General features: G+C 35.9%; 1 protein-coding gene across 1 annotated transcript in view; it reads left to right on the top strand.

Annotated features, from left to right (window-relative positions):
* DNAH11 (dynein, axonemal, heavy chain 11) overlaps positions 1 to 13,405 on the top strand; it is a 256,915-nt gene that overhangs the window by 198,768 nt on the left and 44,742 nt on the right. Inside the window, 1 exon segment of the mRNA XM_004676758.2 lies at positions 291 to 413. Within this exon segment, the coding sequence (XP_004676815.1) occupies positions 291 to 413 (123 nt within the window).

Consider the following 13,405-nt stretch of genomic DNA (forward strand, 5'->3'; position numbering starts at 1 on the left):
AACCATAGACATTTAATAGAATCTGATTTTTTTTTTTTTGGTCTAAAGTAGGAGCCAATTCAGTTAATTAAATGCATAATGTTTAGGTACATTACATTTATTTCCACCATGCTAATATCAAAAGTAATTAGTATACACATAGATTTATTAGTTCAAACTGTTGAATTTTAATTACCTTAGTTTCACTTAAAATATCTACATTAAATGAAATGTAATTTAACATAAATAAGTACAAATGCTTTACCTGTGCTTATTCACTTTTGTTATCTCAATTCTGACTAAATTTTAAGGTTTTTGAATGCCATTGAAACTGCTTTAGCCTTTGGAGATATCATCTTAATTGAAAATCTTGAAGAAACAATCGATCCAGTGCTCGATCCACTGCTTGGCAGGAACACAATTAAAAAGGGGAAGTAAGTATTGCTGAATTTTTAGCCGTATTTTGCATTACCCATGGGTTTGGTTTTCAGTTTTCATCCCTTAGCTTCATAATCAAGTATAATATTTTAGTATCTTCTTTTTTTTTAAAGATTTATTTTATCTATGTATACAAGAGATGGGGTGTAGGCCAGAGGTGGGGTATGTGTGTGAGGATTCACCAAAGACAAAGTGGGGTGCAGAACAGGTGGATTGACTGAAATACACTGCTGAGGGGAGTAGAAGGTGAGACTGGAGAGGTCTGCCTAGCCATGTGGCTTAGCTTCTTGGCTGGGGATCAAACTTGTGCTGCAGTGGCTGCCACTACCAACAGATCCATAGTGCTGAGACTTAACCCCTTGCGCCACCAGGGAGGCCCTCTTTTGGTATCTTCTTGGTGTTATTTCTGAGTTTCCATTCCATGACACCTACATCCAAGACCAAAGCAACCTCAATGTGATTCAGACTTTAAAACTATTTTCTTGGTGGATGTAGGTTCTATTACCCCAGCCCTGGTGTACAGACCACAGAATGCATTGTCACAAGTCTAAGATGACTTGCTACTTTATTATTCCAGTGTTTCTTTAGGTTTACTATTTTGCAAAATACCTTTGGTATGTTTGTCATTAACTACATACTACTTGTTCCACTGTTTTCCTAATGTATTTATCTTTAAATCAGTTTTGAACCCACTATTTTTTCTGACTCAGACTCATTCCATGTTTACCACCCACAAAATCAGGGGTTTACTCTGCTAATATATTTAAATACATACATATCCGCTTGTATATGTATGTATGTATGCATACATACATACATACATACATACACAAGTATAATATTTAACATGTTTGTTAGTGGACTTCTAAATCATTCCCTCCACCAGCAGTGGCAGACTTGGAGCAACTGGGAGGTACCCCTACCGGGGTGTGTATGGGATTGCAGAGACTGCCCTTCCCGTTGGTACACCATGCTCTCCAGGACATTGTCCCAGGGGCAGGGGTGCCATTTCCAAGTGGCCATCATGTTGCTTTCTGTGTATGTGTAACAGATCAGACGCAGCAATTATGTTTCTAAGCATGCCTGTGTAGGCTTAGGGGAAACTGGTGTTCAAAGACTCTCTGCACTTCACTCAAGAAACCAGCATTCACGAGACATATTTCACTGGATTTCTTTCTTTTTCTCTTTGTTGCTTATTCTTCACAGACATATAATTTTAGAATTTTCCCAACCCCCTTCTTCTTTGCCACCCACTCTCTGCCTCAAAAGTATCTGTCTCCTTTATCACTTGATCGTTCCTGTCAATTTTAGGTAGAAAAACTAGCTTCTGTTTTTCAAATAGTCTCTAACTGATTAATATAGTATTTATCCTACAACTCACCAAGTAAATCCATTTACAATGACTGACAAGTTATAATTGTTTAATAGACCAAAATTTACCCAGATATGCATTTAGAACAATCTAATAAGCCACTTGACAAACTGCAACTGTAACATAAATATAATTGTAGCTGTGTCTGATGCGTTAAAAATATAGTGTAAAATCTTGAATGTCATGAAAGTGAAATCCTTGTTATTAAGGTTCTGACTCTATTAAGAAGACCTAAAATTTCTTGTCAGAGAAATACATACTCTTTAGCTTTAACTTGGACTTTGAATAACATAATTTAGGTGCAAGAAATTTGGTGACACTCCATTATATATGAACGTATATCATGTAAATATATAATGTGTAAATATGTGTGTGTGTATATGCATGTTTTGGATTTTCTGAAAGTTCTAAAGGTCAATAAATTCAAGTCATAATTTTTCCCTAGTGTGACTATAGATAGGTATCAGTGAGAATCCCAGAAGATTTTCATCTTAGAAACAAATTATTTTTCTTAGAACACCAAGTCTGTATTACAAATTATCAGGACAGAACAGTCTATCCCAATTAATAGTATTTACCAGTATGCATCCTCTATTATGCTTAAAACTGAGCATATCGTTTTAGCATAAAAAATTCTTTTTGGAGGCAACACTGGTTTCTAACAGTGTATGTGAAATCTAATCAGGGGATGACCCTTTCTCAGATGCATGTCACCACAGCACATAGTACTCCACCATAGTACTCCGCCATGAGCCTGTGTGCCAGGGCCACACTGTGTGTCTCCCCCTCCCCTTCTCTCAGCTTCAGTTCCTCAGTCAGATTTCAAGGTGTGGTCTCCTCTGACCCTTTGTTTTGTTTCTCCACTTTTTATATGTCAATGAAATGATCCAGTATTTGGTTTTTCTCCTTCTGACTTAACATTTTCCCCTCCATCTCCATCCATGTTGTCACAAATGGCACAAGTTCATATTTTTCTTTTTTTTGGCTGATAATATTCCATGGTGTGTGTGTGTGTCATATTTCTCCAACCCACTCATCTGTCTTTGGGCACCTAGGTTGTTTTTATAACCTGGTTATTGTGAGCAGTGCTGCAATGAACTTAGGAGTGCATATATCCCTTCAAATTAGTGTTTTGCATTGCTTAGGTAGACCTGGGAGTGGATACCAGGTAGATACTGGATCATATGTTAGATCTGCTTTTAATATATAGTTAAAATGTTAGATAGTATCTCATTGTGATTTTGGTTAATATTTCCCTGATGATAATGATGATGAGAATTTTTTCATGTGCCTAGTGGTCATCTTTATGTCTTCTTTAGAAAAGTGTTTGTTTAGCTCCTCTGCCCATTTTGTGATTGGATTATTTTTTGTTGTTGTTGAATTATGTAACTTCCTTACATATCTTGTACTTTAGCCCCTTGTCAGATGTATGATGTACAAATATTTTGAACCTTCCAATTGGGTCTCTTTGTTTTAGGGATGGTTTCTTTCACCACGAAGAAACTTTTTTAGTTTGATGTCCCTTTTGTTGATACTTTTGTTTCTCTTGCTATTGGATAAGTCTAGAAAGACATCACTGAAGTCAGTATCATGGAGAGTTTTCCTATTTTTTCTTCGTTGTATTTTATCATTTACATTCTTACTTTTATGACTAATCCATTTGTAGTTAATTTTTGTGTGATGTGCAGGATGGTGATCTGGTTTCATTCTTTCGTATATGGCTGTCCAGTTTCCCCAAAACCATGTGTTGAAGATATTTTCCTTTTTCCAACATATTCTGTTGGCTCCTTTGTCATAAACTAACTCCTAGTTTAACCCATAGATATATGGGTTTGTTTCTGGGCTTCCAACTTAATTTTATTGATCTGCATATCTTCTATTTTTTTTCTACTACCATGTTGTTTCCTTTACCATAACTTTATAGTATCATTTGAGAATCTGGGAACCACTCTTACTCTTTTTTTGTCAGGATTGTTTGGGCTAGTTGGAGCCTTTTGAGTAAGAGATACACTGTCACTGCCTCATTTTGCCTATATGTATTTCCTTACAAGACACTTAATTTTTTTACACATATATCATCATTAGATTAAAAGTTTTCTTTGGGTAGAAATCATACACTAGGAACTAGGACAAATTAGAACATGTCTACCAAGAAACAACTAAATATATTAGTTAAAACATTAAGAACAACTTTAAAACTATATCATTTGCTTAACAATATGGAATCTGAAAGGAACTTCAAAGTTGTTTCTTTCCCTCCCTAAGGGTATCTATGAAAATCTGATAGCCTTGGATTACTGTTTTGATGGATATATAGAGGTTGGATCCAGCCTTGGGTCTAGTCAGGGTGTGATGTCTACTGAGCGATTCCTAGGTAGTGGTAGAGCTGCAGGGGGCACATTTTCTGCTTTAGAGTAAATTTGATATAATTGAACAAAACTACCACTGCAGAAAAAACTTTCTTTTTTTTACTTTGACACTAGGAATTGGTAGAATAATATTCCATCAGAATTCCTAACCAGAACACATCTCTATTATGAAGTTAAGGTGCAATTTTAATATTTGTATTCCCTAAAAACTGAATTTTTTTTATGATCTTGAGTTGGCCATACCCCAGTGCACTTGGCAGGAAAAAAAAAAAATCTGTAATAATCCATCCTTTAGAGGATTGTGAAGGATATAATTCCAAAGTGTTGAGGCCACAGGCAAAAACAACAACAACAACAACAACAAAAACAAACATATAAACATATAAGAAAACAAGGTACCACAAGCAAGTGCCAATAAAAGCATACTAGATTTTTTTTATTTCATTGTTGATTAATTTTGTATTTTTCTTTGCCATGAGGATGTGTTTCTTAGCCTTCCATGAGTTTCTCAATATTACATCCATTATTGTATTCTTTCTTGTTTTCCAGCCTGACTTTGAATCATTATTTCTTGGAACATATAACTTTTCCTTCATCTCCATTGGGTTTGGCAAATAAAGTAAATACAGAGCTTAACCCACAGTTTTGAATTAGTTCCCTGTGCATTTTCAGGAGATATTTTATGAGGTGGGGCTAATGCATTATTGTGTTGTTAGAAACTAGCATTGGGTAGAAGTAATATGAAACTTGATTTGAATCTTAGTATCTGCTGCCCTCTAGTTTGGTAACTTGGGGTTAAATTGGTTAGCTATATTTCCAATGTTAGTGTTTTCTTACCTGGGAAGAAAAAAACTACAAATAAGGATGATAGGACATACATGTATTCATTAAGTACTACTTCCCTTGAATCATTAGCCAATGGTATGTGGTGGTGTGTGGAGGGTTTGGAACATGAAGCAGATGCTAAGCCAGAGTTCTTGAAGTGAGATGTTTAATTTAGACATGGAAAATTAATCTAGACTAAAGCACAAGTGGAGCCAAGAAGGGCTGTGGAGGAAAGGAATTCGTCCTATCTTGTGACAGATTGCCTTCTAGGAGGAGCAGAGGGTTTGGCTTTTAAAATTTTACTTCTTAATATTGTTACATGTGTGTATACATGTGTGTGTGTATATATGTGTGTATATATACACATATATATATATAAACTGTAAAGCATAGTAATGAATTAGATTTGTACCTACCTATGTATCACACTTCATCAGTTCCGAAAGAATACCAATGCTCCTCTCATTTCCCAAGGTGATCAATTACCTGAATTTTGTTACTACTTAATTCTTTTTTTAAAAGTTTATCACATGAGTTTTGTTAAACAAAATAATTTGTTATGCCTGATTAAAAGACCATGACAGTGTATATAATTTAAAGTTAATTGAATTTTTCCCTCAATTTTGCTTCTAAGAGTTACCTATATTCTTGTTTTCAGACCTCACCCTTTGATTTTCATAATTATAATATTCTGGAGTATGGCAGTTCCTCTATTTCATGTCCTCATTGAGGGACATTCTGGCTATTTTCAGGATTTTTGCGATCACAAGCCATGCTGCTGTAAATATCAGTATGCCAAGCACTGACATGCACAGCTACAGGGGCACACAGCAAGAGGTCCTTCAGAGTGGAGTTTGAATAGAATACTTGGATTATAGAGCCTGTGCCAAATTGTTTTCAAGAGTTGTCCTGTAAATTTATCTGCTTACCAGTAATGGATTAAAGTTGTGAAGATTTTCCAGAACACTGAACTAGGGACTTTACTCTTAGCTGTTTTTTATGATCCAGAAGATGAGTCACCTCTACCTGTGAAGACTATTCTCACCTTCTATTTTTTATTAGAGAAACATTAAAGGGACACAAAATTTGGGGTATGTTTTTTTTTTTTTTTTTAATGAAAGCTTTAGGTACTTTGGAATAAAGTTGTTTTTTTTAAGGTTTTTTTTTTTAAAGATTTATTTATGCATATAGAACTGGGGTACAGGCCAGAGATATGGAGGGTGAGAGGATTCACCAGAGACAGAGTGGGGAGCAGAACAGGCAGATGGACGAAGTACACTGCTGAGGGGAGCAGTGGGTGGGTCAAGAGAGGTCTGCCACGCCATGTGGATCTCCTCCGGGGCAGTTGGGAATCGAACTCATGCGAAAGTGGCTTAAGCTTCTTAGTGCTGTGCTTTAACCTGCTGTGCCACCAGGGAGGGCCTGGAATAAAGTTTTAATATTTTCATGATGGTACTTTTTCTTTTACCTGACAAGAAGTGTGTTTAAATAAACCAAGCACTTTCTTGTTCCTTCATGTAACTTATTTGTTAAAAAGAAAAAACTTAAAAATATTCATACCTATGCAAGCTGAAAGGGGCTATTGAAAAATACAGACTAGTAGAAATAGGAGTTATCTTTCACTGCAGGAAATGAGAACTGAAAGAAAGCAATGGAAAAGAAAATGTTCACATGACTTTGTTTTAACAATAGGATTACCCATTTGTAGTGTTACAACATGAACAGAAAAACTTTATCATCATCACAAATCAAAGTAATCCACTTTTGTAAAACACCTAATAGATCTCCTGTTTTGATCTCCAACAATGAACATTTTACATGATTTTTTTTTCCATCCTCTTTCTTTACATTTCCATGATACTCTCTGTGACTGCCTGTGGGGATTACAAATATTGTGGTATTCAGTGTTGGTTGAATAACACTTACATGTACCTGAATATATTACCCCTCAGAAGTTGGTGACTTTTAACAGTGTTTTGGTTTATTTTACCAATGTTTGTTTTAGGGCCTTTTAAAAAACCAATATTAGTTTATTCTTCCTAATAGTGAATGTCTGAGAAGATGCTTATGATAGATATAGCATAGTCCAAAAGTTGAAGTTCATTAATAATTGGAATGTTGTGCAGTATGAAGTAATGAATACTAATTACTCCTTTCATGTCTGACAGCTCCCTGTGGACCAATACATCAGCCCAGGCTTTAATTTGGTTCTAGTAATGGTTTCGTCAATAGCACATTAAATCTGTGTTTGAGAAGATATACAGTTGAACCTGACCCACATAGTAGATACCACTGTCATAAAATGGCCACAGGCTGACAGCATCTGGGTAATTACAAATAATTAAATCCACCAAACTCCAGACAATCCTAATTTTAAGTAAAATATATCTTATGTTATCAATCGACAGAAAACATTTCAGGGAAGATTTATCAACATGTACTTTTTGCAAAGCAAATTTACTAGCTTACATATTAGAGAAGTTGCTGATCTGTGAAGCATCTTCATAAAAATATCTTTAATCTTTCAAATCTCCCCCAATATTATTAAATTAATCTTTGAACTTTAAGCTTAGCTGAAGTAACCTTATTACAAGATTATTTTTCAATCTATTCCTATGTACATAAATATTTTAAGGCTTTTTATTTCATGTTTATTGTTCATGTAATTATTCTTCTAACAATAGTCGTTAAGTAGAATTCCCTAGAGAGAAACTTGAAACTAATGGGAACAATAGCTTTATGATATAAATTCTGTTTTTACAGAATTTAAAGGAAGACAGTATTTTGATGTGGTTTTCTGAAAGTTGCACTAACATTATTAATACAAGCATTTTGGTTTTGACTAGCAATTTTCCATTTTATTAAATACTACTATGTTGTAGTGTTTAGAATTGTCATAGGATTGTATTTTAGTTGTTTAAATGAGATCTTGTGTGGAATTTAAGATAGAAATGTGTTACATTAAATCTGCACTGTGATCAAGTGTGCTCTTTTGAGTTGAAAGCTTATTTTTTAGATAAAATGTGAATTTAGGTAGTTCTCCCATAATGTCTTATAGGTGAGATTTTTTTTTTCAAATTAATTTTTGCCCACTATAATAGAACTCAGTTTTCTAGTTTTTAAGTTTCTAAGTTGAAAGTGAAACTTAAATTAAAACCAACAATCTTTTTGTTCCTAAATGCAATCAAGATCTCCAGGTATGACATCCAGCTTCTACAGACAGTACATTTACATAGTCATCTTGTGAATACCGGTGACTCTTTTAAAAAGTAAAGACCAAACAGGGCCACAGATGAAATGCCATTAGATTTTTTTTCAAAAATGTAATTTTCTAAAAAGAAAAGCGGATATCAATGGAGCCAGAATCTCTATCTTAATCATGGCATATGATACTATCTAAATATGGTTGTATTGAAATATATGTATATGTAATATACATGATTTATATATATATCAAAAGGGAAGTAATATGCTGTGACTTTTCTATTTGCTGCCTTGCTCTATTCATTGGTACCTGGACTCCTGCAACATTAATCTTCGCTTTTGTTATTGTAATTGAAGTTTGCTTTTATCTTAGAAGGACGCTTTGGTTATATTAACTGTATAAAGCAGCAAGACAATTAACTCATTTCTATTCAGAACTTCCCTTCCTTTCCTTGACTATTTTGCCAGCTGTGCAGCTTTCAGCCAAAACCTTTCTTCAGGAACGGGGTTTGACCAGTTCACACAGACCTTCCTGCCGAGGTTGCTAAGTAACACCTCGCTCTGCCAGGCTGCACCTGAGCCCTAGGGTGTGCTGCTGTCTGGAGCCGTTGGAGCTCACGAGTCTAATCTAGAAGCTTTTAATTTTAAACAGCAGGACATGCAGTAAGGCTTTTAGATGTCCATTGTAAAGTTGTTTTTTTTTTTTTTTTTCTTTTCCGAAGTGTGGATTTTTTACTCCCCTTCTAGGGGACTGTATTAGTTACTTATCTCAAAATTCATCTGCTCTCTCTTTACATAGGCAGAATGGCTCTGATGTGGTCTAGAGAGTGGAGTTCCTCTTATTCAATGATCTCGTTTTCTATCTGAATTGTCCGTCTCAGAGAACCTTCGGTATTGGAACAGAGTATTGTGGGAAATTTCTCTTCAAACAGCAAAGATTTTGCAAGTCTTTTTATATCAGGGTCTTACTGGGGCCAATCCTAGTAAAGAACCCAAGCTGCCAGGTATGAGTGAGTCCTTTTGTTTAAGTTGAATATACTTATCCAAGTTTAGTGTTAGACAGCAATAAAAAAATGATGGTGTTTGTTCAGGTACTCAGGATTTCTGGTCCCTAAAGAAGTTTACTTATGTTTTTATGATCCAAGACTAATAGCATTTTCAGCAGTCACTACACTAAATCTCAAGAACAGTTTCAACAAAAGTAGTTTCCAGACCTGTATCTTAGAAATAAGAACTCCAGACTGTAGTCTCCAACTTCAAGTTCTCATCTCCAGCTTTAGAGTCTCATCTTGGTAATACTGATGTAATGTTTCCTCTGTCAACTCAGTGAGATTCTGGTTTTCCAGGAGTATCTGATAATTGGAGGAATGTTCCCCATGTCTGTCACCCAAATGCTGTGTGATTAGCTAAGAACTCATGTCCAGGTCTTTAGAATGCAATTTGTATATCAAGCCTCCATAATAATAATGACCTTCTGATTTGAACATAGGAATCTTTTTATTCCAGAACACGTTTGATGAATTTTTAATACATTCAATGAATTTTGAAATTTCAAATGTGTCTGAGTTTTATACAAACCTGACATATGGGAAACTGAACTTAATTTGTTGATGATTCTATGAAGACTGCTGATTATTGAGCATTTTGGCATATTTAAAATTATTTTCTTTTTCCTTAAAACTAGAAGACAGAAAGCTTTCGTATAAATTGAGTGACTGTTGTAGATTTTGTGTATTAAGAAATTCATTTTATGAATGTAACTACAAAAATTACAGCTTTTGCTTGGAGCTGAATTCTTCAATGATCATGTTATTCTCCTAAACAAGGAACAGAATTTACAACCAAAGACAGAAGGACTTGTTCTCTGATGTGTGTCTTTACATTTTTTCTCTAGTGGCCCTAGTTTGTTATTGAGTCAGTCGTAGCCTCCCAGTAGCCTCTATGATAGGCAGTCAGACAGATCAACAGAGCGACGTCGGGGTCACAAGCTGTCACTGTCGAGCATAGCAAATTAACCTGTAATGTGGTCAGTGAAATGAACTTTATAGGAGGAGTCAAGAGACCCAGGTTCTAGTCCCAGCTCTATCACTAAGCTATTTGACCTTGGACAAATCATAAACTCTTGAGTCCATAAATAGGAATGCTCTCTGGGGCCCATCTTGCCTATCTAAAATTATAACTCTTCTAGGTGAAACAATGTTTTTGACTCACCCTGTGTACTACCCAATTCAATGGAAGCATTTATAATGGGAAGAATCATTTTGTTTCTGAATTCATATAATCAGTTTCTCACCTCCAAACCAACAATCTCAGCCAGTGAGGAGGATGGAAAGGAATTTACTCCTTGAAGGGAGTGTAATAAAACCCCTCTGGAAGCAAATGCCTACCCCCCAGACTCAGAGATTTCTGCCTCACTTGTTTCTCTCTGCAGTGTGGAGTCAGGGCCAGATGTGTCCTTTTCCAGGGAGGCGTGATGTGGGAAACTGTGTTAAGAGCTGTTTTAAGAAAGTAGCCGCATTTCTAAGTTTTATGTTGCTCCTCAAGCCTATCGCGCCTGCTGGGAGTTTGTTCAAAAGCTTGTAGCTTCCTTCTGTGTTGTGGAAGTCACAACCTCTACATTCATGCCTTTCATAGAAACAACAGTGATTGCTTTCCCCACCCCTCTGCTTAACTCCTTTTTTGTTTGGATCCTTCAAATCATGAGAGACCAGCGTCAGCAACCTGTTTAATTGTCCTAGATAGGAGATTAACCAAAAGTTAACCTAGCAGCAATGATAAAACCCACTGAGTCATTATGCAGTTTTTGCCTTTCATAGATCATAAACACTCCAATTGAGGATAATTTACTGTCCCTAAGAAATCTAAACCTATAAAACAATGCTTCAGAGCAAAATTTCAAATGCAACTTTATAGGCAGACATCTCTTTCCCCGTGATTAACTCTTTCTTCACAGAGAAAACTCAGACTTGTCACCCAGGTAGGTAGTTTTCTCCTTTTCAAAGAGAATGGGGTATGTAGGTGTGCCCGGAAGAGCTCCCAGAGTCACCTCAGGAAGGATGCTTTACTGCAGATATTGGGTTAAATAAGTATGTATTAGTTAAAAGCGTTTGTTATCTGCAAAGAAGCAAAATTGTCAGAACCTCATGCTCCAGGTTTAGTCTCATCTGTTTTCCTCTTGAAAGTCACAGCAGGTGAACAGTACATAGTGGCTGAGAAAATCTTAAGTAGGTGTTGTTGGAAATTTAGTGGAATTATCTCCAGTTGCTGTGTGAGATGACACTCACACACTAACTGATGTGGTCTAGCACCGCTTTAGGCAAACAATCTATCTTAATGCAGCCCATGAGCTAAGAATGGTTTTATTTCTTTACTTTTCAAATTTTTTGTATTACAGTAATGTCTTCTACTTTATTGCGTCTGCTCTGGGGGGTATAGGCTTAACCCTCTACAAATGTGTACTTTCACACCATGACTGCTATACTAGCACCCCAATCCTCATCCACCATTATTAGGGTTGTCAACAATCATGCAGAATACAGTCAACTCTTGAAGTACCCAAAGATTTAGGGGCTGACCCACACACTGTCAAAATTTACATATAATTTTTAACTTCTCAAAACCTTAGCTACAATTGTCCCTTAATTTCCCAACACAAGTGCTTTCAGGATAGTCCCATGCCAAAATTTTTTGATGTGCAGTCCCTTGTAATGGGCACCCCATATCTGTGGTTTCTTCATCCTTAGATTCAACCAGCTGACACCTGTACTTGATTGAGTTCATGAATGAGGAACTGATGATATGAAAAAACTCCACATTTAAGTGGCCCACACAGTTCAGGGGGCACCTGTATATAGCAGAGGTATAAGTGGTCCTTCAAAATGTGAGTTGTTTACTCTGCAGCCTCAACAGATAAAGTGCTTCCACCCCAGGGTGGACAACTGTTCCCTAACTTCTGCTCACCTCTAACTTTAAAAGCATGTTAGTCATTGTGCTGGAAGCTTGCTGTGATTCTCAGACACACACATACACCACACACCACACACCCCACACCCCATACACACAACTACAATTAAGTGTACTTTTTAGCTCCGAGTCCTGCTACAGTTAGCCATCTCCCTAAGCAATAATGGAAATTCTAGCGTTGGATCATTTAATGTTCTTCATTTAAATATACATTCTTAAAGTATAAAAATGTTTAGTGATTAAAACAGAAGTTTATAAAATATATATTCAAACCTGGCAAAAATCCATAAGCAAATGGAGAAAAGAAAATTCAGCCTGGAACCATAAAAAGTTATGACAGACCTGGCATTTCTTTGCCTAAGGAAGGAAGGAATTCAAACCAAGATGCAGCAGCAAACAGAAAATTGCAAGATATACACAGAGGTTTAGTTAAAGTATAGGTTATATTATTGTCAAGAAGTGAGTATAAACTTGGGTATCTCATATGTGTGAGAACCCCAGGCAGTAATTACATAAGACTTTCATTCTTGAAATTGCCTTTAAAAGCCAATCTTGGAGTCTGAGTCAACAGCAAGAGTGAATAGCACTAACAAAAAAAGATTTTTCCCAAACTACTTGTGAGATCGATTTTGGAAGCCCTTGAAAAGGGAAACTCAATGGGAAAATTTTCAGTAATACTCCTAATGTAGATATAGTTGAATATATATCATCAAAAAGAAGCAGGTTAACTAAGAAAGGTGTCCTTTATCAAATATCATCCTATAAAGTATCTCATTATGCCTAAACGTCAAGCATGAACCTTGAGAAACTACAGTTAGCTAACTGATTGATAAAAGCCTAAATGCTAGTGATTTGACCTCTGATCAATAGTTCTTTTGCTCGCTCGCTTTTTATTTTTTTTTTTCTGGCTAACTCTTTATTGAGGAATAATTCACACACCTTGCAATTTAATCATTTAAAGTGAACAGTTCAATGGTTTCCAGTAGAGTCACAGCAATGGGCAGCCATTACCACAAATAGTTTTAGAACTGAAGCTCCTAAGCTAATCTATTTCTATTGATTTGCCTATTCTGAGTGTTTCCTGTAAATGGAATCATGCATGTCATATGTGGTGTTTTCTGACTGCTTTCATTTGGCATATGTTTACAAGGTTCAGCCATGTTGATACCTGTGTCAGAACTACTTTGCTTTTTATAACTGAATAATATCCCTTTGTTTAGATATCCCGTCTTTTGATTAAGTTTGTAAGTTTACA

The sequence above is a fragment of the Condylura cristata genome, unplaced genomic scaffold, assembly GCF_000260355.1.
Source record: "Condylura cristata isolate star-nosed mole 26May11 unplaced genomic scaffold, ConCri1.0 scaffold00005, whole genome shotgun sequence".
Classification (NCBI taxonomy): domain Eukaryota; kingdom Metazoa; phylum Chordata; class Mammalia; order Eulipotyphla; family Talpidae; genus Condylura; species Condylura cristata.